Source organism: Engystomops pustulosus, chromosome 4 (genome assembly GCF_040894005.1).
Source record: "Engystomops pustulosus chromosome 4, aEngPut4.maternal, whole genome shotgun sequence".
NCBI classification, from domain to species: domain Eukaryota; kingdom Metazoa; phylum Chordata; class Amphibia; order Anura; family Leptodactylidae; genus Engystomops; species Engystomops pustulosus.
The window spans coordinates 163165618-163190078 of NC_092414.1; the positions used below are offsets into that span (position 1 = coordinate 163165618).

At 39.9% G+C, this 24461-nt stretch overlaps 1 protein-coding gene across 15 annotated transcripts in view; it reads right to left on the reverse strand.

Annotated features, from left to right (window-relative positions):
• Positions 1 to 1884: 1884 nt before the first annotated feature.
• The window catches only part of PPIP5K1 (diphosphoinositol pentakisphosphate kinase 1), a 116304-nt gene continuing 93727 nt past the window's right edge, over positions 1885 to 24461 (reverse strand). For 7 of the 15 annotated variants that reach the window (XM_072148380.1, XM_072148376.1, XM_072148378.1 and 4 more), the window contains 4 exons: positions 15841 to 16020; positions 9741 to 9878; positions 9525 to 9638; positions 1885 to 7977 (listed from right to left, as the gene is read on the reverse strand). In XM_072148380.1, the coding sequence (XP_072004481.1) occupies positions 7538 to 7977; positions 9525 to 9638; positions 9741 to 9878; positions 15841 to 16020 (872 nt within the window). In that variant the 3' untranslated portion in view covers positions 1885 to 7537. Of the gene's footprint in view, positions 7978 to 9524; positions 9639 to 9740; positions 9879 to 15840; positions 16021 to 24461 lie in introns of those variants that run through there. The other 8 variants (XM_072148386.1, XM_072148385.1, XM_072148382.1 and 5 more) reach the window with 2 other exon arrangements.

A 24461-nucleotide genomic window follows, 5' to 3' on the forward strand; every position in this document is an offset into this window, starting at 1 on the left:
TCAGGCAGGACTCAATACAGCATGTTTGGCCACTGCTGCCAAAATGTGAGGTGGTCGTATCCGAGGAAGCTATCTCGTTTCTAAGGGACAACATGGCTACATTTATGAGAAATTATCTTCACACAGTAACATTTTTTTTATTAACATCCAATTGAAAAAAATGTTTACATATGGAAAATGAATTTATTTAAATGTGAATGCCCAAATGGGAAAGCCCCTATAAAATTACCTGCCCCACAACATATCAAAAGTTTTTTGAAATGACAGTTACACTTAATTTTAAAATTTTTGCAAAACTAAACAAAAATACTTACGATCCAACGTCCAAGACTATCCATAAAGTGTAGATATTTTGTATACATATATTTTTTTGTTATCTGCCCGCTGGCACTTTTCCCTTTTTGCGACTTTTCTCACTTACCCTGAAATCCATTATTTGCACACGGGTCACACCAAATACACGTGGCTATAGGGAATGTGCGTGCTGCAAATGACTGCAGGGGACAGGCCTGGTGCACATGACTGCCAGGAATGTGGGGGCTGCACATGACTGCAGGGGACACGTCTGGTGCACATGACTGCAGGGGACAGGCCTGGTGCACATGACTGCAGGGGACAGGCCTGGTGCACATGACTGCAGAGGAGAGGCCTGGTGCACATAACTGCAGGGAACAGAGAGCAGGCCTTATTGCACATGGCCGCAAGAGGACTTGATAGGGACATAGGGGGATAACAGTACTCACCGAGTTCTTCTGGTTAGCGGCTTCCACTACTACTCCACTTTTCTGGAATGATTTTTGCTGTTATTTCCAACCACTTTGTATTTTTGTCTCTCCCCCTTTTTTCAAAACCACTCCCCTTTTTACCCACCCCAAGCATAGTTTAACATTGACCTTAAGCATAGTATACAATGCCCCCTTACTGTGACCCACTCCTCTATTGACCCGAATAATATCCCCTAATGCAACTCGGAAACATATAAAACCTCTTCAATTTTATCCTCCCTCTACATTTGGTTTTTAACTTTTATTTATCTCCCCAAACTTATACATAATACTATCTGTACTATCTCCACCCCTCCTCACATCTTGTGGCCCCTGTTCTCTACCCCTCTCATATTGTAGCTTTCTGTTCTCCTCTATCCTCTTCATATTGTGGCCTCCTGTCCTCCTTCCCACCATCCTCCTCATAAAGTAGCCTCTTTTCCTCCATCCTCCTCATAAAGTGGCCTCTTGTCCTTCATCCTCCCTCATATTGTGGCCTCCTTTCCTCCATCCTCCCCCTGTAGCCCCGTCTTCCAGCCTCCCCCTATCCTCCAGTCTCCTCCTGTCCTGCTGCATCCTCCTGTGTCATGCTTTCACTCTGAACATTTAATGTATTTTAGGTAATATATACATGTTGTCTGTTGTATGTGTATTTGTTGTGTTGTTAACTGTGATGTATTAATCGGGAGCAGCATTTGCAAGTTTTTTTCCCCCAGTTTTTTGGGAGGAATAAAGTAGCATCATTATTTTCTTCAGCCTCGTTCTGCCCTCCAGCCTACTCCTTTGGCCCCATATCCTCCAGCATCCTCTTATTGTCACCATCTGTTACCTTATTTCGTTTTTTTCCTTCAACAGTCACTTTCTCTTCTCCTGGGATATGACTGGAGGCGGGAGAGGAACAGCCTGGAACACTCTCCCAACTTTCCGGGATGGTGGGACAGCGACTGCAGACCGGGACTGTCTGTCGAATCCGCGAAGGTTGGGAGCTATGCTCAAACCTTCAGGGTGTGTACTCAACACTATGTGCAGGTTTGTATAGCTCGGTCACATAGAAAAGGTTCATTCCACTTTTGTTACACCACAATTACAAGCCTGCTAAAGGATGAGTCAAAGTAAATGGTAACCATTTTTAACACAACTTTATTGCTTTAACACAGGAGTGCTGCAATGCAACAGAAAGCCATTGGTGGACTTTTCTACAGTTACCATAGGATGGTAGTATTTTTTCATTTTTTTAAGCAAGAATACCGTACCATACACATAGAACAATGAGATACAATGAACCGACAAGTGGTTTTACACAATCAAGGACAGAAACTCCTCAGCCTTTCAGTAGGACGTCATTCAGAAACATATTCAAATATAATGTGCCATAGACACTCTCTCTATAGACTGCCCCAGACCCTTAAATAAGTCAACATATGGGGGAAAAAGCCCCAAACAATTATACAAAGATATGGCAATAGTAAATCTGCAAGTGGTTCAACTGCATTGCCACCTACACATATTACACATACTTTGTATTTTTGGGTATAACAGGCAATTCATTAGGTACATTATATTAGGTTGCCATCTGATAAAATAACAGATTAACCCATAAAGTTAATAAACTCAAGGTAAAAGCAAGCAATACTCCAAGGTGTGGAAGGTTGTTAAATATGGCTCCAAACAGAACAGATCTTAAAGTGGTAATAGTTTAAAAAAAAAAACAGCGCCATTGCTCTTCACAGGTTATGTCTGGTATTGCAGCTCAGCACCATAGACTTCCATGTAACAAAGCTGCAAAACCAGCCTATAGACATTGGTAGTGCTTTTTCTGGAAGAAAACACACAAGGTTTTCCGATCTTGCACAGCCCCTTTAAATTCTATATTTTATAATAACATATAATTACTTCTCAATTAAAATAGTTCTCATTAACATCTTGTTAACTTTTATCTATTATGAAAAACAGCAACATCTCCTGCAGACTGTGTGCTGTACTACAGCAGATAATTAGCCTCTCATTGTGATTAATGAAAGCTTCATTCAATGACAGCAAGCAGACGACTCCAAAAAGTCATACATTAAAACACAATATAAGTAGATTGCATGGCTTCAATCCACATTTATACACAATCTGCTGCACTTGGTATCCATCTTTATTTTCAGCTTGTAGATGATCACGGAGCAGCCATATTGCCTGAGCTGCTATTCTATAATGAACAGCAGCCACATTGACATAGGAAGCTGGTAACTATTGGTGACTGCATGTGAGTGCATGAGGTCAATGTGTTGTCAGTGGTGTGATCCAGTGGTGGTATCTCTCAATATAATCCTAACTGGGAGGATACCGTGATGACTACTGAAAGTGATCTTAATAGAACAGGAAGGGCCATCTTATTATGAGGCTCCGTTGGCAACGTAAAGACTTCAAGATTTCAGAATTAGATTCAGTTATAAAAAGGAATATGCAAAATATGCAAAAAAACAAAACAAAAATATTTTGCCTAAAAAATGAAAACAATAACTAATTTAAAGGAATTAAATAAATTTTAGCTTTATACAAAGGCCTTAAAAATCCCCTGAAAGGCCCTGGACTCTATAAAACACATATGATCAAGGGCAGTAAATATTCCACAATCCGCTCACATCCAGCACAGCCCTTAATCCTTCATATTGTTCAATGAACTCAATTCTCTGAAGTCTATAGACTTCCTAAAGAAAACATATCACCCTAAACTACAGAGGACAACAATTTATGGGATGATCAAGAAGTCAAGACAATGACTTTAGCCCTTTGTTAAAATGAAAATCCAGGAGCATTTACTTATAGATCCAGGCACCTTGACTTTGGTAATAATCTTTTTAGGGATGTTACTAGAGCCCCTCCTTGCTGTTACAATGTGCAAGAGTACATTTTACCCTCCCACTCTGTGGAATAACATCAGGTAGAGGTACAGGGCTAGTGCTGACGGAACGCAGTCTGCAGCATAAAGGGGCTCTGGTTACACCCCAGAGCCCTTCTCACTCATTGGCATTTTTAGAAGGAAGGAGACCTTGGATAACAAATATAAGAAAATGACCACAGTCACAGTGCCCTGATCTATGAGCAAGGCCTCATTTGCAGGACCATCTGGGAAATGTATAGGATATACGTCCCCATAGACGACAATGGTGGCCCGGCAGCGGTACAGTGCCCCAGCATGCTCCATCTTTCCCCGTTTGTGTGGCCACGCAGTGCTGTTTTCTATAGAAAGGGGGAGTGCTCATTCCTCCTCTTCTCTAGCTCGTCACCGTATGCCCACACATCTATGGCAGGGCAGGCATAGGTCTGTGTGAATGTACCCGAAGTGTCCCTGGTTTATCTTGCCTAATTTTGATGGTAGATTTCCTTTAAAAGACAACCTGAATATTGTGCTCAGCTTAGACATGCCTACTGTTTGCAAGTCAGTACAGTATGTAAGCTTATACATAGTTATACCGAATTTAACTTTAGGTTAATTAAACCTGAATGATACAAAAGCAGTGTGATTGCTGTATCTCAGATATAAATCCACCAATGGGCACTTTGAGGTTGCCAACTCTTTTCTTGAAAATATACCATTAAAGGGTTTTTAGAAGTATAAAGAAACTGCTGGAGACCCGTCACAAAATAAAAGTGTACTTCCTTACAGCAACCCCCTCCTGAGACCACAGGAAAAACCAGGGGAGACCAATCAGCCAATCACAGGCTGCGCTGGATTACTGCTACATCCACTGATTGGCTGGCTCCTCGTGTTTCCTGTGGTGTCAGGAGAGACACAGGAAGAGGCCAGAGAGGGGTAAATGCAGCTTTAGGCGAACGTATGCTGGTCCTTGTAAAGAAAGGCAGTCCTTGCATTATACCAAAATATGATGCAAGGATTTCCTGTCTACAGGCCAAACTTCAGTGTCTACAATATATTAACCGTTACAATGCCCAGGCTGTAGTCCAGCAGGCAGACGGGAATTCCTTGCATCATATTTTCTAACAGATTTCTGTCCTGTGCGAGGTGTGCAGTCAGTAGGACCGGGCCGACATACGGGTCCCTATCCACGGGCTGTGCAGATGTTATCCTATCCTATCCTACGTTCCAATGTTACAATTAAAGTACCCAGATGTAGGAATTGTTTCCCTTTTATTTTCATCATACTCCGGGATGACATATCAGCTGACGTGTCTGCAAAATTTTCTCATGTGTTATATAGCACAGACGCCATTGTTATTATTCAAGCGCTTGCACAAAGTAAAAGCTTAAACCTGAAAATGTTAGTACCTCTGTCCATCTGCAATGCTTGAGTTCCCTTAAATCTTCAACCAAATGTTTTTTTTTTAAAAAACATAATATAAATGTAATATAAAACACAAGTGATCACATGAGGACGGCACAAGATGTATTCCCTTGTTTCCTTCCATTGTATATCCACTCAGATAAAGAAGCCTATTGTATACGGTTACAGCAGTAAAGAAATCAGCACAGAAAACCCATGTCCTGTATAACTTATACACATTGCAGCAAAACAAGATAATCACAACATAAAGTGACGACGCACCAAAATAAATCTACATTGCGCACAAAGCCGAGGGTCTAGCATATGTATACGTAACACCTACAGATCACATACACAGAGGACACAAACTTCCTGTAATACGCACAGTGGTAACATGGAGAAGCACACAGGACAATGCCTTTTACATAAACTTTTATATATAATATAGATTTATTCAATTCTAATTTATCTATTTATATAAAATAGCATTTTCTCTTCAACCTCCAATACAATAAACCTTTTTCCAATTACGACTTCCGGTTTTATTAAAATGTTATATTCTTATTTGTTTTGTTGATAATTAATGTATATATTATATATAATATATATGTTTTACAATAAATTACCTTTTTTTAAACTGTGTCTCAAAAATGTAAATAAAAAAAAGAACAAATGCATTAAAAAGCATTATAAAATAGGTACCTATATGTTTATTTAACTATCATTTTGGTACATTAAAACCGGCAGCCATAATCTACAGTCTGGTATACCAGCACAGGATGCATTCTAGTAGCTGGGTAAGTTTCTCCATTATTAAGGTTCCAGATTACATTCCACTGAAGGTTTTCCTTTATTTTTCATGATAACTTTTCCTAGTTATATATCACAAAACAGAAATCGATGATTATTGTTACATTATTTTGGCACCTTAATTTTTGTTCAAAAAGTGGACTGTGAACCAAATGCAAGAAATCGGTCTTGCCCAGTAGTGATTTTCAAGTATTCTTCAGGTCTAAAATGCACCCTGTAAAGTCCATTCAATATACAAAATAGAAAACCATAACTGTTCTAGCTGCTCTAATATAAATCTCTCAGTGTCCAAAACAGGGACACCTGGCAGTAAAGAGTCTACCAAAGTAGACAGAGCAAAATTTAATTCAGTCATTGGATTAAAGATCCTAAAAACAAATGTTAAACATATTCATCTAAAGGGATATTCCTGTCTTCAATATTTGGCATGCCCATAGGATCTGCCATAAACGTCTTCTAAATGTTGTCCCCACCTCTGGGACTCATACTTGTCTTCAGAACTGGAGTGCCCTGACCTCCTATGCCATGAGTCAAGTTCGACAAGTGTGGCCAGGTAAATGGGGGCTAAAGAACACATGTTCTAGAGACACGCATTGGTTGCGGAAGTGTATTTAGATGTACTATAGAAGTCTTAGACATAAATATCTCTTTAACATCTCTCTGGCACATTCAGTCATACTGCAAGAGCTTAAAGAGTGCAAATGGTGTACAATGTAATAGCTCAGTGCAGGTATCTTATCAGAACAGTGACAAATTCTTCAAGGTACTGACCCCCGAAAGTTAGGAAATGAATTCCAACTTGAAGGCTGTTAATGCTAGTGAGTGTTTAAAACAACAGAATCAGAGTATTGTATGTAACAGAGTACAATACCATTTACCCAGTATTAATAGAAACCAGCACATCCATGTTCAGTAGTTTAAAAGCGGTAATTAATATCCCTTTAAAAATCAAGAATTCCGTTAATCTTCCATGACGGTGAGATATGGACAGGTCAACATCAGGAGAATACTAATGAAGATAGATGTATAGAAAAATAAAGAAATGCTTTCTCCTCATTCTCTACAAAGGTATTAAAGTTTCATCGCCAAACATCTTCTCAATGACCTGCAAATCTCAGGTGTCGCTCGAGGTCTACGGGTATTCTTCCACAATGATCGCACTTGTCAGCTTATCTGGTGCCATTTTTACTGGTACTAATGGTGTACAAAAGTCCAAAATTCACTAAAAGGAATTAGGAGGAAAAAGTTCCAGGTACATTAGGCAGCACACATTTCGGATGTGCAATGCAAGTACAACTAAAAAGGGTTTCACCGAACGGTAAACTTTGCAAGCAGTCCATAAGTACAGGGTGTAATTTGTTTAGTAGCAGTCAAATACATGGGAGCATAGGTTGGTAATTCAGTGGTTGAAGGCTAGTTTTCCAGTAGTAGGTGAAAGCCAGCAGAATCTTACTCCCTTATAGATCTATCATCAGTTCACTGTAGCCAAATATTCTGACACTTGTTCTTCAAACACATTCACTAAGTCCTTTGTGGGCATCCTAGGCACATATTTAATTAACTGACCCAATAAAACAATAAAAATGTTTTTCATAAATGTATTAAATCAGTTATTCTACTTGTGACACTGGCCATAAGCCAACTCCAGAGCTTGAGCCACATTGAGTCTGAGAAATGTCATAAATCTATCATCTAAAGTGAGGTTTCCTGCCCATGTATGGATAGCTCGGTTAACAGCTGCTCACTGAGCCCTGACTGCCGCTGTATTTCATCAGCAGAGTCCATGCTCCATGTGGTCTCCTCCGTAGCATCTTCATTTGGAAGCAAGTCTTCAGCTGGTGGTTCTGGTTCTAGACGGGTCTCATCTTCCATGCATGGCTGTGATGCTGCGGGCAGGTCACACAGATGCAATGGAGACAGACACACTGGGTCACTGCTTGCAGGCTCTTCAGCAGGAGGTGTGTTATGACCATTGTCTAGCGAACTGCTTGTGTCCTCACTTTCAAGGTTCAGCTTTCTTCCCTGCTCCTCAGTCAGTGCCTTTTCATTAAAGTTGAATCGTGCTGAAAGGTCTATAGTGGTTGGAGATGAAGGCCCCGCACTCGACACTGTGCTAGATGGACCGCTACTATCTGTTAATAACAATACAGGGTATTTGTAAATTTAGTGTTATTTATCCATATTATTCATTAACTAAACTAACTACTGAATCAGAAAGTATAACCTGAAATACACGTATAGTATATGATTCAGACATGTTAAATATACAGTATAGGCATGTGGACAAAATAATTGCAGCTATGTTAATACAGAATAAATAACTTGTGCCTCTTATATATTCTCATATATTAGGGGTATGGCTCTAATTTTTAGATTGTGTGGAATTCATCGTCATATATCGCCAATTTCCTGCCATGTATGATAAATGAGGTCAAAGCCAAGGGCCGCATATTCACAAAGCCCCAACTTTGGGAAAGTGGGACAGTAAGAGGTTTCTAGGTGCCCAAAGAGTGGCCAAAGAAAAAAAAAGCTAAAATTCTGGTAAAATGTCTCACAGCCTAAATAAAGCCAACCACATCCACCCTTTCTTTTTACCAACTGTAAGTCTTTCTATGAAACCTTAGTAGAGTATGAAGACACGGCACACACCAAAGTTGCTTGCACTTTTTACTTATTTTATTCAAACGTGATATATAACATGTGTCCTTCACCATACAGACTTCATTACATATATCACATATAACCTTAAATGCCATACAGTACCCACCTTTCTTTTATCATTCCTTTTGCAGGCGGTACCCGACTTAAGAACACCTGACTTACAGACGAGTTACAAACGGACCTCTGGATGTTGGTAATTAACTATACTTTAGCCCTAGACTACAATAAACAGCTGTAATAGTTATCAGATGTGCCTGCAATTAAGGTTTATTATTAATCCTGATTCTTATGACAACCCAAGTTTTTAAAATCCAATTGTCACAGAGACCAAAAAAAAAAAAAAGTCTGTCTGGAGTTACAATTAAAAAGTATACAGTTCTGACTTGCATACAAATTTAACGTTATAATCTTCTGATCTGCAAATTATTATTATACATGATTATGTAACTAAGTTTGTTCAGCGAAGGCCAAATGTTATTCCACGCTTGAACAAAATAAGAGAAAATCGGAAGAACGTCTGGTGTGTGCTTTGTCTTTGTACTCTACTAAGCTGGATGAAGAATCCTATATGTGCACCACCCATCTATAAGTGTGTGTGACCTCCGTTCTGGTTTCTATAAAACCTTTACGCATTAGAAGTTTTATTAAATGACAGATACTCGTTAAAAATAATCTAACGAGAACCAACAACTTTTTTTCCGGCACTGATGGGCTGCTAATAACAAAATAAAATTGAATTACGGGAACAATACTGTTTCTAATTATTAAATAATATAATGTTTATGAATAGATTGCAGGAGTAAATGTAGCCCTTTTAACTTGTTTCGGGTCACTAGGACCATTTGTCAAATAAAGGAAACCATTCCAAATGACAAGGAAAGGAGTAAGGGAATGCTCCGCTGTACACCACAAAACAGGATAACAGCAAACTGAATCTATAGTGAGATATACCAAGATTTTTAAAGCTCACAAATGCACAGAATCTAAATAAAGTAATATATACACAAAATGTACGTACACCACGGGGGCCGTTCTGAGCGGTGCCGTAAAGGAAGTGATGAAGACGAAAGAATCCTATGGGGCAGGTAAACATCTCCAGCAGAATGGCGGTTCATCATGGAGTCACATCCAACTAATTCAGTAAAGAAAATCGTAGAGATTACTAGATGTAGCTGTGACACAGATAAAGGGAAAAACATCTGTCCAATAATAGTCATCTAATAAATGTACTTACCTGATGATCTTCTCGAATGAGTCTCAGCAAAATGTTTACATATGTTTGTTAAGAACTCGCTGACTTGTTTGAGAGACAGTGCATTGTGGAGAGTCTCCAGAGGGTAGATGGTAGGAACCATTGAGCATCCCTCAAACCCTGTAATAGCAACAAAAAGAACTACAAATTTTAACAATTCTGCATATTAACATCACAGGCCCCCAAAGCAACAAATTTCATACATATAGAAGCAACTGCCTACACAAATTTATACTTATTGTATGAACATTTTGTGATGGAGAACACTGCAAGGAACCCTGTATCAACTAGCTATACTGCATTAGAACATTGTGCCATGCCATGTTTATAGGGTATAGAGTTTATATAAACATTTTTATAGCATGTTTATGTAAATGCATACTCTACATCTAAGTCATGAATGATAACACTGTTTGGAGAAGAGATATCAGGCTTCAGGAAACTATCAAATTGTGGAAACTCATATTAAAGGGAACCTGTCACCAGAGTGAAATATTTATCAGGGGACATCAGTGTCATACTGTGTTTTAAATAAAGTATGTGAAACTTCACCTGGCTCCCTGCCAGATGGTTCAGCCGGGTAAGGAGAAGAAAATTTCATATGACAACTTCCGTCTGTAATATATTTACTGCTCTCCTGGCTCCTTCCTCTCCCTGATCCTGATGACGTGTCAGTTCACTGCTCTACCTCTGGGATCTCTGCGCTAGGAGAGGATGAGCGAGAGAGAGAAAAAGAGAGGGGGAGGGAGAGCAGTGAATATATTACAGAGCAGACAGAAGTCTTTTGAAAATTTCCTCTCCAGGACTCAGCTGAAGCAACAGGCAGGGAGCCAGGTAAAGTTTCACATACTTTATTTCAAACACCATATTACATATACATTTTTTTAAAAACATATTTGACCTAAACAAACCTTTGTGACAGGTTCCCTTTAAAGTGTGCTCCATCTGTAACTTACATTCTTTAAAGGGTAATCAAACGTTCAACAAAATTGAATAAAACAAAAGTGCAGATGATAATACTTTATATAAATCTGTTACTCTATTCTTTTTACTCTTCTGTTCTCTCTTATTTAAGCAGTTTGAATAATTCAGCTTTAAGCTTTCTGTCCCATACATGGCCGACTGCTCAAAGACAAAAAGAAGCAAATAAAGCGTCTAATGAGTTAACTCTATAGACAGTCCCTGGAATCTTAATCTTTAGCCTCCTGAACTGTCTAAGGGTACATTCACACAGCGGTATGCCCGCCGTGCGGCCATACCGCCGTGTGCTGGAGAGGAGGAGGAGGCAGCCCCTCCTCCCTCCATAGAGAATAGCGGCGCACGGCCGCACACACACGCCAAAAGATAGAGCATGCTCTATTTTTTTGCGGTTGGCGGGCCGGATCGGTGCCACACATGTGTGGCACCGCATCTGCGCCGCGCCGCTATTGCCGTCTATGGGGACGTACATGCGGCCGCAAATTTGCGGCCGCATGTACGTCCCCGCAGACGGCCATGTGAATGTGCCCTAAAGTGGAGGGACCTCAGAAGGCTTTTAGATACAATGCTCACTGCAGGAGAAAGAAGCAGAAAAAGGTACTAGGGTTGCTTTCCTTAAATCAAGTACTTTCCCAGTTTACTAATATCCCCAACTCTATTCATTTTGGAAACATATTTCTTCAAATGTTTAGCTATGGTTTAACTACTTAAAGCTGCAAAATAATTTATGCACTAATACCATGAACCAACAAGTCAGAATATAGTTACGCTTCTCATCCTTCTAAAGTAGAACTTACAAAAACTCCTATTATATACTGGACTAAGCTTTGGACACCATGGAGAGAAATAGGCATCATGCATGCTAATAAACAGGTGTCATACATAAACAGTATCTTTGGCATAAAGTACTTTATGTCTGAAGTAAGTATAGTCCTAAGGGAAAACTAAGAGGAACTCTTCCTGTCATGCAGAGATTTAGAAAAAGGAAAAATTCTAAAAGCTGTGAAAATGCCTTCATCTAACAGATTCTTGAGGTGTGTGTCCATATTTAGCTTTCTCCCAAACAGTACAACAAGGTTCAAAAATAAAATTTATATCTTAAATTTAAAACAGTTCTCTCCAGAAGCTAACCCTTATCCTTGTCTGTGGCCCGGGCGTGCATAAAGCCGTGCGCCGGAGGGAGGAACAGCGAGTGCTGCTCACCACTCCCCTCTCCATAGCGAGGCATGGTGCCCGGTAGTACACGCCAGAAAAGATACAGCATGCTCTATCTTTTTCCTGTGGCTGGTGCGGTGACACAGTACCGTGGTGGTCACTGTACCGTGGCCGGTGGCCAATGGCTTCTGTGTGGACCGATATCTGGCTGCAAACTGTGCAGCCGGATATCAGTCCCTCATACTTTGTGTGAAAGGGGCCTTATACATATTCCTTTCCCACATGAAGACATTCCTAAAAAGTACTATAAAAACCATCATGTTTCTCAGACATACTATTTCCTATTGTTCCAATTGACAACTATTGCTGATAGATCTTGTTTTTGATCAAACACAACTTAATTACATAAATGTAACAGACTTCTTGTTTCAGTCATATGATGATGCATCCAAATTGTTGACAGCACATGTAATATAATGGGGCAAGGCCCACAGCTGCACTAAATGCAATATATTTTAATAGATCAGTGCCTACAGCCCAATAAGTTACAAAGTAGAGACCAAGTTAGAACTGGTTTTCATGGCTCATTCATAGTTTATAGTTTAGTTTGTGTGCAGGTAGCCCAAGACTGTCTCGGCCACACCTTTTTCTTTCAAGTATGCCACACAAATTGTAAACGTGTCTAAAAACCATCAAAAACCACTAATAAATAAATTATAAATTATTTTTTTACGAAATATGCCCCAATTTTCTATAAATAGGTCCCATTTTTTTTGGACTGTAACTCTTTTATATACACATAAAGCATGTATGCATGCAGCACAACAGTTCATTTCAGATTGTTTACTCAATATCTCATTCAAATTCACTTTTAGAACAGTTTTTGAATGCATTATTTTTTAAAAACCTGGGACTGAATGCAAACATAAGAAAGTAAGTACTTTTAAGTACTTCACCTAGATTAAAACACATGCAAAATCTACTTAAACTCGTCTGTGGCTGGGAAATGTTTTTATATAACTGCCTCCCTTTTAGACTTTAGTAGTCTAACCCAAGGGAGTAGGAGTAGAAGCACACAGAAAGCTAAGGATAAAATTACTTATCAACAGTTATATCCTTTTTAACAATCAAGACTCAGACTTCTACCAGTCTGATATTTATGAACAATCCTTAGGATAGACTGTCAATATCCCATAAAGCCCCTAAAAGTGTCAGCGCCAGCACTGACGTTATCCCCGACCCTTCGGATAAATCAAGAGGCTCTGGCCTCACAATATGTACGAGAGCCACCACGTGGCTGGACAATTCTGTGCCAGGTCCTGCCTCGTGTAGAATTGCGCTCTGACCTACGCCAGGAATGGGCTACTCCACAGTCTATCTCGCCCAACTTGACACTCCTCCAAGCCCACTCGATGTAGACTTGTTGTAAGGAGGCAAATAGTTCCTGGTATTACGTCAGTACAAACCTTGATAAATCTCCCCCTTGTTTGGCATAGAGATAACAACTTATTAGTTCTGACTGATAAGTAGCTGTTCTTACAGCATCTGTTTATACTTGATGTCCTAAGTATGTAGTGGCATAAGATAACATTGCTGATATCTGTCAATATATAAAAATCTAATATTACTCAATTTCTAGATTAAATTTCTTTATCTATAAGGGGGAAACAATCATTGGCACCTGAGAACCCAATACACATTTTTGCCGTGTTATAATAGTTGATTTAAACAGTCATCATTTCTTTCTTGTAAATAAAGCACACAGGTTCATATTCCATGTTTTATATGAGTCCTTCCTAAATGTCATAGTTGACTATTATCAAAATAGCACAAATGTATCAGTGAGCATCCCCTGTTTTGGGCTGCTTGCACTCCAATGAGTACACTGGAGGGATTTTTCAGAATGAGCCTCGTATCACTGGACTGAACTAAGAATATCGGTTTAGTCTAGTGATACGAGGTTTGGTGTGAGAAAATCCTTCAGTATAGGGAGAGTTTTCCCTGACTGAGCTTACTTGATGGCAAGTGTCCTTAAAGGAAATCTAACATTTGTTTTCATGCATTGTGAACCAAACATACCTTGAGAATGCTGTACACTGATGCAGAAATATATCTTGTTTAATCCCTGAACTGAGTAATTTTGTTAAAAAAAACTATTATAAAATTCAGGACCTTGGGAAAGCTGGGTGCAGCTAGAAGCAGTACTTGGAGCTTCCTGAACTGTCCAGGACTATTCAACCTGAGCTGGATGACTCATACACAGCAGCTGGGAAATGGTGCAGCGATTGATCACTTCTGCCTGTCAGGGACAACACAGTGAATACAGCGTCTACAGTTACTATTAGCAAAATAAAGCGTCTACAGTTAATACACTTTGTGTGTCTGTCCGCACAGGTTGTATACACAAGGACATAAAGTAGAAATATATAACGAGATTAAAGGAACAATCATTGTGTCCCCCAGCTAGTAGTTATAGTTCTGTCATTGAAGACTCAGTAATTGTATCCATTTGCCAGACTTTTTTTTTGTCCTTGAGGGATTCAGCAACGGGGTCTCCTGATGAGAAAACGGCCTGATATAGAAGTATATTCTTAAATTTATAAACCATCTATTGGCAACCTCTCTGTATTTTACTTACTTGTAACGCATAAGTAATTCTTTCTCTAGGTTAATGTCACATAGGGCCCAGTGGGATAAGAGAATTATGAGGTACGGGATATTTTTATCATTTTTTGCTAGGTTTTTTTTTTTTTTTAATTGTACAATGTGTATATTTTTTTTACTCATAACAGTACAACCTTTTCCTTAATCTATTTGTCACCACTATTCCACCTAAAAACCAGGCCTCATATATAAAAGTGAATGCAGTCTACAAGTGGAAGAGTTTAAAGGAAACCTACCATTTGGAAATGGTAGTTCTGACCCACACTAGCCTGCACATAAGTGGAGCTGAGCTGATGCAGGCACCTATTTTGGTTAAACATATAATCCATCCGTTTCGTTATAACTATAGATTCTTATCTTTGCTAATAACCCACTCACGCTTCTCTGTATGTCGCAGTGCTTGGGCATTCGCATAATAGGGCAGGCATGCAGAGTGCCCTCCCCGCCTCCCTTCCTCTGTCCTGAGAGCCGGTGACGTCACCGAGCCCTCAGGAGCATTAGGGCATGTGCATCGCCGACTCACATGGCTGCTAAGCGTACTATCGCAATACTTAGGCGAGGAGACTGCCGAAGTCTAGCGACTGGCTTGCAGGGTGGCTGAGCGTACCATCTCAGGGGGGAGGCGGGGACGGCACTCTGCATGCCTGCCCTAGTATGCTAATGCCCAAGCACTGTGACGTACAGAGAAGCGCTGAGTGGGCTATTAGCACATATAAGAATCTATAGTTATAACGAAACGGATGGATTATATGTGCCTGAATAAGCTCAGCTCCACTTATGTGCAGGTTAGTGTGGGTCAGAACAACCATTTCCAATTGGTAGCTTTCCTTTAATATCAGATTATTTATTTCTCATTGTGATGTCAGCTGAAATGCAATTGGTTACTTTCATAAAACCGTTCCACTTTTTTACTGCGCTCACCTTAATACATGGTTCTCATTTTATTTTAGTTTGCAAACTTGTATTTCACATTTAAGTTGTTAAATGTAAAATAAATGCTAGTCTTAATGTTTTGTTACAAACACAGCAACCAAGCAAAGCTCTCAAGTGCATACTTGGAACTTGAGACGTGATAATATGACTCAATGCAAGACAAAATGCACAGGAAGCAAACCACTGGAAAAAACAATGGGGTAATAAAAGGTAGGTTAATGACCAAACAGACATTGATATGCTTGCTTTCTGGTACGCCATCTGAATATTTCTCAGCGCACTTTGCATTCCATAAAGCAGCTGAACTGTCTCTGCCCCCATAGCTGAAGGCACAGCGGCAAGCGTGCAGTACCGTAGAGGCACTCCAAATCGTCCTGGCCCGATATCAGCCAGTTCTTGAAGAGACGGAGATGATAGGAGCATTGGTGCAGGTGGTGGGCCATGGCCCCATCCAGACAGACGTTCCGAGACTGAGGGTAGTCAGAGGAAAAGCGACGCAGCAGCTGGGCGACCTCGTGGTCTTCCAGGCATTCTAGAGGAAAAGTGGCCCACAACAAGCGACAAGGAAAAAGAGAAGCGTGAGGATGGCAAGATGGAAAGAAGGGTCAAAAAGAAAAGCAAAATAAACAAGTGACGAAGCATCTGGAAATGTGTAAAGCGTTAGATGGAGGATTCTTGCATTCCATGCTAAAATGATAAAGTATTCAAAACCAATGCAACTTAAGAAACCTAAACAGATTATTTTACTGCCATTATCTCATTTTTGTGTGTCAAAATTTTTGGATACTGTGGAAAGAGAAACTATAAGGCACATCTATTATGTCTAATTATTCTAAGGTAAGTTGCCCACAAACAAGTGCAAAATTGGACTTTGATCTGACTAGTGCTATCCAACTATCCATTTTTATAGTTCTAGTGTCATCCAAGTTGTGTGATTTTTATATCTGATTTTCCAAGCCGTGAGCTACTCTGTCATTTTTTTTCCAGCAACAAATGCATGTCAGTTTTTTGACATGCAGCCATTGGTTTCAAGGTTCAAGAGGCGAGCTACACCCACCACTCGTATCACAGTATGCATGTTGCGATTTTCTTGTATAGGATTGCATAGTTGGACCGTGCAAAACATCGGACGAGTGCGTAGCGCAAAAGGCAATCAGTTTTTTTCCGATGTAGACTTGTATAGCACTTGTACAATAAAATTGTTTGCGGGCAAAGTCATAACAGCCAGTTAGTAAACTATGTCCATATACATTGAACTGATCATCTTTTTAAAAGAAAACCGCCTTTGTTGACCAGAATAACCAGTCACAGTACGGCTTTCTTTTCTTGTAGTGCACATTTGTAATGAAAACTATGGAATGACAGTTGCAACTGCAACAAATATTATGAACTACATGAATTCCAGGCACAGTACATTCAATAGTTTACAAAAAATTTCATCAGGAAATAAAAAACAACATACTGTATGTGCAGTCAGCCGCCACGGTACTCAACTATTGAAACATAAAGCTCCGATATATCTGAGGCACATGATATAATGGGGCAGATTTATCAAGCAGTCTGAAAGTCAGAATATTTCCAATTGCCCATGGCAACCAATCACAGCTCCCCTTTAAAATATTCATGAGCACTGGTGAAATGAAAGCTGAGCTGTGATTGGTTGCCATGGGCAACTGGAAATATTCTGACTTTCAGACTGCTTGATAAATCTGCCCCAATGAGTCTTAAATAAGCTAAAAAATATCATATCAACCGAATCTAACCTGCAGGAATTGTCCAAGACTAAGTAACAAAATGAGGTGGCCAGTGGTGGACTGCATAAAAAAAAATAGTACTTACTTTGACTCACTCACTTCCGACCACTGTCCCAATGCTATACCAGGGACATATTCACACTGCTAGGAGCTACCCATGGTTGATACCGGTCAAAATTCCTAAAAGGGAACCTGTCATCAGGAGCCCTTTTTCTGGCTTCTCCATATGCCCATAGAGAATAATGTACACATTGCGAAAGAGTTTTTTAAAAAGTAAAACTGGCTTTTTCCAAAAGAAAAGATAAGTTACATTAAAGTTTACCTTTCTGTATGCAGAACTATGTCCCTAGTCCCATGGGAGTGGCCAATGAGAAGTGGGACAGACATGTATGACGACCCGAGGGGGAAAGTGACAGGGCGAGGAGATATGGGGGACATGGGAGTTTTTTAATAATTTGAAATCGATGCATGATGGAGCAGTTTCCAGAGGATTGGGGGGAAACCACTCCTCAATGGCCACTCCTATTGAACTACAGACACAGCGCTGCATGCAGAAAGGTAGACTCCGATATAACTGTTTTTCAGAAAAAGCCAGTTTTACTAGAAAAACTCTTTGCCAATGTGTACACCATTCTCTAAGGGGACATTGGGGAGCCAGAAAAATTACACCAGATGCACTTACTCATAGATCCTGGCACAGTGACTGTGGTAATCTGGATACAGTTGTTATCCATGGCCTCCTGCCTTCTAATATAAACTTTTAGAATTATGCTGGTGAGCCTGAAAAGGGCTCTGGGGAGTGTAACCAGGGCTACTCTATGCTGTTACTTAACAGGCTGTTACACTGTCACCCTTCCCCCTGCTCCTTCATCATTCCCCCTCCTTCTGCCTGATGTAATCTCCCACACTGGGATGGAGAAAGTGCTCTCACACCAGGTAGCAGCCAGTGAAGCTACAGCATGGAACGTAATATCCTCCCTTTGTGCCCTTTAGGCTGATTAGAATAATTTTAAAAGTTGATTTAAGAAGGAATGAAGCCATAGATAGAACATATAAGTAGTTTACCAGATTTGCAGCGCATGGATCTATGAGTAAGTGGTCCTGGTTTATCATTATGGATTTTGTGGATAGTAGATTTCCTTTAAGGACCACTCTAAAATGCAATGGATTTGTAAAGCCTGGTGCTAAATACAGAGTTTTGCTTATTCGAAAAACCTCTGTTCAGATACAGAAAGATGTGCAACTCTGACCAAAGCTTACATGCCCTGACTGGCAAGATGAGTCCCAGGCTAGAAATAATTAATTAAATAATACTAATACTTGCTTTTGAACCAAAGGGTCTCTAAGAGGAGACTTAAGGAAAGCAAATAATTCCCATACTCTGCACTTCTTTTATGTTCTCTATAATGTGAGGGAAGGGGTTCTTAGAGTCACTTTTACTAAACTATACGCACAGATTAAGAAAGTGTCTGGTATGAAAGTGAAAGAGCTATCAAAAAGGGCAGGGCAATGATTTTGTGTTTTACATTAGGTACCGTATATACTCGAGTATAAGCCGACCCAAGTACAAGCCGAGGCCCCTAAATTTACCACAAAAACCTGGTAAAACCTATATTTTTTTTTTTAGTTTAGTCTCACCCATAGAATGAGATAGATATTCCTATAATAACTTCGATCTCATCAACACAGGGAGTAGAAGCAATCTATAAAAACACAATAACAGAAACGCTATATTCATATCACATTTTTAGATGCCTTTAGCGTCCACACCATAAAAAGTCCTTGCCTTTACACTTATAACATATCCATAGACATCACAATTTACGCTACATCCAGCAGGAAACACTGGATGGAAAAATGCATATGTTCAGTGAAGGCCATAAAAGCCAATGGGGGACCAAAGCAGATGTATTGCATCCATCCCCAGCCTCTAAAGAAGAGTAGCCTCTGGGAGGTCCCCAGTGATGTAACATTATATGACCAGTTACATCAGTGGGGACCTCCCAGAGTGAAACAACCTGAACATCAGCAATGGTCAATCAATGGATGCTGCCAATGTTAACTCCTCCTCTGTCTTCCAGGGGTAGAACAGAAGGACATAACCTTTTGTATAAGCATACCATAAGAACCTTCCTACCCTTCGTTGTAAGGATATGTCAGGAAAGTTTTTAAAGTTTTACGCAAGGCTCTACATCTACCCGGGTAATATGTTCCATCCCTCCTTCTTACATGCCCATATACCTGCAGTTGTGCTCGAGCCATCACCTGATTTTTTTGATAGACACTGACACCAAATTTCTGCAGGGCTTCCTTTATTCCACATGGGTATTTTCCTAAGAATTTCAATGTGGAATCTTGCACATGATTTGCCATAAAACATACCTGATAACAATCTAGTATTAATAATATTTTTTTTAGCTCCAGACAGTCTTTCAGTCTTTGAATTATTTCCCCAAAGATTTATTTAGGATAAATATTTCTATATTTTAACAGTTTAGACATTTTATGACATGGGGACACCTTATGAGACCGAGGATTTTTTGATTTACCGTATATTCCGGCGTATAAGACGACTTTTGAAGACAGAAAAATCTTCTGTCTTGTCTGGGGTCGTCTTATACACCGGTAATCCCGACCGCCCGCCGTGTATTCACGGCGGCGGTCGGATCGCGCTGCATGGAGAGGGCTCACGGGCTGAGCCCTCTCCATAGCCGGTAAGTCTTTGCTGCATATTGCTCGCACCGATCGCGGGTGCTTTCACAGCGACGGCTGCCGGCAAAGCTGCTGGCAGCCTCAAAAAGATAGCGGCGCATGGGCGCATACTCACCCTCCGGTGGCCCCGATGTCTGCGCGGCTCGTCTTCAGTCTTCCGCGCAGTCTTCTTTCTTCTGCTGGGCGTTGCCATGTTTTTCCCCGGGGCGGCGCCTAGTATGACGTCATACTAGGCGCCTGCCGGGGAAGATCAATGGCGGCGCCCAGCAGAAGAAAGAAGACGGCGCGGAACACTGGAGACGAGCCGCGCGGACATCGGGGGAGCAGCGCAGCACATCGGGGCCACCGGAGGGTGAGTATATAAGTTTATTTTTTTTTTAATGCTGGGCTGGGCTGTGCTGTATACTACTGGGGGCTGTGCTGTATACTACTGGGGGCTGTGCTGTATACTACTGGGGGCTGTGCTGTATACTACTGGGGGCTGTGCTGTATACTACTGGGGGCAGTGCTGTATACTACTGGGGGCTGTGCTGTATACTACTGGGGGCAGTGCTGTATACTACTGGGGGCTGTGCTGTAATGGTAATGTTGTTGTTGTATGCCTTATGTTTATGAGCGACAGTTTTCCTGCTATATACCTGCATGTCATAAGAATTTAAATTAAAAAAAGGACCATGTTAAATTCAAATCAGTTTTTTAAAAAATTTTTACCGGTGTTTTGTATGCCTTGGAAAAGGGGTAGTCTTATACAGCGAATATATCTTAAACTCTATATTTTAAACAGGAAAGTAGGGGGGTCGTCTTATACACCAGGTCGTCTTATACGCCGGAATATACGGTATGTATTAGTTTATGTTATTTATGAAAAAGGTCATTTGTTTTTTTTAATATAATTTCCTTTTTATCTTTTTAAAGGTATGGAATTTGTTTCAATTCCAGTGAATGGACAAAGGAGAATCTTGAAATAAAGTAGCTTTTATATTTTAGAATGAGTAGCCATGTGTTTTCACAAGTATAAGTTGACTTCAAATCAGAATAAACATATGTGGGTGGATAAATCTGAGCAGATTTAGATGTGCTGAAGTGACCCCCATTGCGGTTATCCTTGTTACTATAGTTCCCGTCCCACACACTTCCTTTCCAGAATGGTGTTACCTAACATGACACAAGTCACCTTGATTCTATTTGGCTAAAAACTTAGCGATATGTGGGACTTCAGAATGAATTCTGAAAAAAGTTTCTATATTATCGATCAATGGTTTTTTAATGTAATTTTAAAAAACTGTTGAATTGGTCCATAAATTAAGCCAACACAATATAAAGCTAAAGCTCCATTTGGTCCAGTTTAGGGTCCCAAACTTGACAGGCCCACTTTAACCCCTTCCCGCATCCCGACGTCATTCTACACTCATAGGATTAGGGTAGTTCCTGCACCTTGACGTAGAATTACGTAATAGCGATCGTCCAGGCTCAGAAGCTGAGCTTGTGTGATCACCGTGGGATCCCGGTAGTACGTGGTAGCCGGGATCCCGCCTGTTTAACCCTAAAGAAGGTTATAGTGAACGCTGCGTCTACAGTGCATGGCCGCGACTATCGGTGCCATGGCAACCCCGAAGTCCGATAAGCACCTTCCGTGCAGCCTTCAGTAGCAGCCTGTTAGGATTGTGCATTCTGCATGACAGTGCAGCGGTCAGCCTGACTATGTAATATGCTGCAATACATATCAATACATCAAATGATCACTTGTTCAGGTCCTACTCTGGGACAAAATAAAACAGTGAAAAAAAAATTAACAAAAAATTCAAAATAAAAAAAATTATTAAAAAAAGAATAAAAGTCCCCTAAAAAACACCAAAAAAACCCCCAACACATTAAGTATCACAACGTCCGTAACAACCCGTACAATAAAATAAAATTGTAAATGAAGCCAAAAAGAAAAACACCCACCAAAATTATGAAATTTTCACATCTGACCTTATAAAAAAAATTGCACAAAGTGATCAAAAAGTACCATTTACCTCGACATGATACCAAGAAAAAGTACAGCTTGTCCCACAAAAAAATAAGCTCTAAAACATCTCTGTAAACAAAAAAAATAGAAATGTTATACCCATAGTTATATGGCGATGCAAAAACAAGTAAAATTCTCAGAAAATGAGTTCTATATTCTGCAAAACAACTCTATAAAAGCGATATAAATGGGGTATCGCCGTAATCGTGATGACCCATAGAATAAAGATAACAGATTATTTGGTGAACGTCTAGGAAAAAAATGCTAAAAAACATAAATAAGAATAAAATGTTTTTTTTTTTAAACCATAAAATCTGATTATTAGTTATTTGACCCCCCGCCCCCCGTTAATGATGTAGCTGAAAAGTGAATCTCATCCACCAAAAAAATAATCCCCCTTATGTCCAAACTACAAAAAAATAAACATTTTATAGCCTGTAAAACGTGACAATGCAGATCTGCTCTGAATGACGCTCCTTCCCTTTTATGCCCGGCCGTTCGCCCATACAGCAGTCACAACCACATGGGGCATCCTCATACTGGGGAGAAATCGGGTATCAAACTTTGTGGAGTTTTTCGGCATTTAATACTTTGTGATGGTTTAATTTTTGGCCAAAATAAATTACACCTCCCTTTTGTTTTAACCCCTGTGAAACATCTAAAGGGGTAACACACATATTAAAGTAGATTTTTCACACATTGATGGGTGCAGTTTCTAAAATGGCATAACTTATGGGGTTTTACTGCTATTTAGGCCTCTCAAAGTCACTTAAAGCTGAGCAGGTGCTCAGGTTTTTGTGGTTTTAAAAAAAAAAATTGAAAAATTGCACCCAAAATTCTGAACCTCCTCACAACCTAGAAAAGAGAGAGGATGCATAAAAACCCTAGGCCAATATAAAGCAGACATTCCGGAAATGTAAGTTACAAAGTTACTTGCGTGCTATGATTATCTGCATGAAAAGCAGAAAATTTTGAACTTTGAAAATGAATAATTTTTTGAAATTTTTGTCAAATTTCCATTATTTTCATAACTAAACACAAAAGAGATCATCAAAATGTTTCTATTACTTTGAAGTACAATGTGTGACGAGAAAACAATCTCAAAATCCCCTGGATATGTTAGAGCGTTACAAAGTTGTAACCTCCTCTAATGACACAGAGCAAATTTTAAAAATCAGGCCTGGTCCTAAAGGTCTAAAATGGCTTAGACACAAAGGGGTTAAAGTGCATCTGAGCAGATTGTTTTACTTGTATTTTCTCCATTGCAATTGTTCTTCTTTCCATACTGAAAAGGCAAGGCTGTCCGGGGCCGGTATAAAAAGCAGCATGTTTTGGAGTAATAGGAGCGAATGACTACAGTAATTAGACATAGAATGTTTAAAAGTAAATATCAATCTGATAACCTCCTCATGCTCTATAACATGCCACCTGCAGCTTACACTGAATAATCATGGTGACAGGTTCCCTTTCATTATTCAGAAGTTGTAAAGTTTGTGTATTTTATTTAGAGAAGTGGGAGAAAATCTGATAATAACCAGTTTAGTTTCACTATTCTTGCTAATTGCATAAGAACTGAGCCGACTATTTCCAAGATTGTTCCTGTTTTTCCAATATGAAATATGTAACACATCTGTTTTTGATTTTAACATGTCAGATTTTGTAGCTAAAGTCTGAATGTATAAGTATGTAAACCCTTCTGGCTTCCCTCTGCTTGGCACGCGGTCACTCACATCACACTCTGGCTGTCATCCATTTCATAGTGCAGAGACTGAATGGATGAATGCCTGCAAACACCTATAGTAGAGCACCATCTAAAGACAGCACTTTGGTTTTGTTCATAGCCCTAGAAAAATAAAAGCATGTAAAGACCTACTTCTAGAATGGTAATAAAGTATGTGCCAATGCATCATACCATAAGAGGCACCAAATGTTTTTTGGCTTAATATAAGGGCCAGTAATTGGCTGCTGTTGTTGTTCAGGTTGTATCCCCCAATTAAGTAACTGTGCTTAGTTATATCTCTTGGGACAACACTTAAGCATATACTCAGCGGGGGCCAAATGAGGATGAAATACATCGTATCTGTCCACCGTAGACTCCAATAGCCTCTGTTTAGCATATACGTCGCTCAACAGGAGGGGGCGATGTAGCTTGCTCAATGGATGGAGCTCAGTAGGAATAATGCAGCATGTGGACCCAATGGGGCAGATTTACCAAGCTTCCTGAAAGTCAGAATATTTCTAGTTGCCCATGGCAACTAATCACAACTCTTCTTTAAAATATTCATGAGCACTGGTAAAATGTAAGCTGAGCTGTGATTGGTAGAAATATTCTGACTTTCAGACAGCTTGATAAATCTGCCCCAATGCATTACATCCCAGACAACTATATAAATAAGGTGCTGTATGGAAGGGGTTAACTGTTACACCAAAGGTATAAAGCGATCTCTAAAATTTCAGCAGTTGAAGAGTTTTCCCTACTGCATCATTTACCTTTAT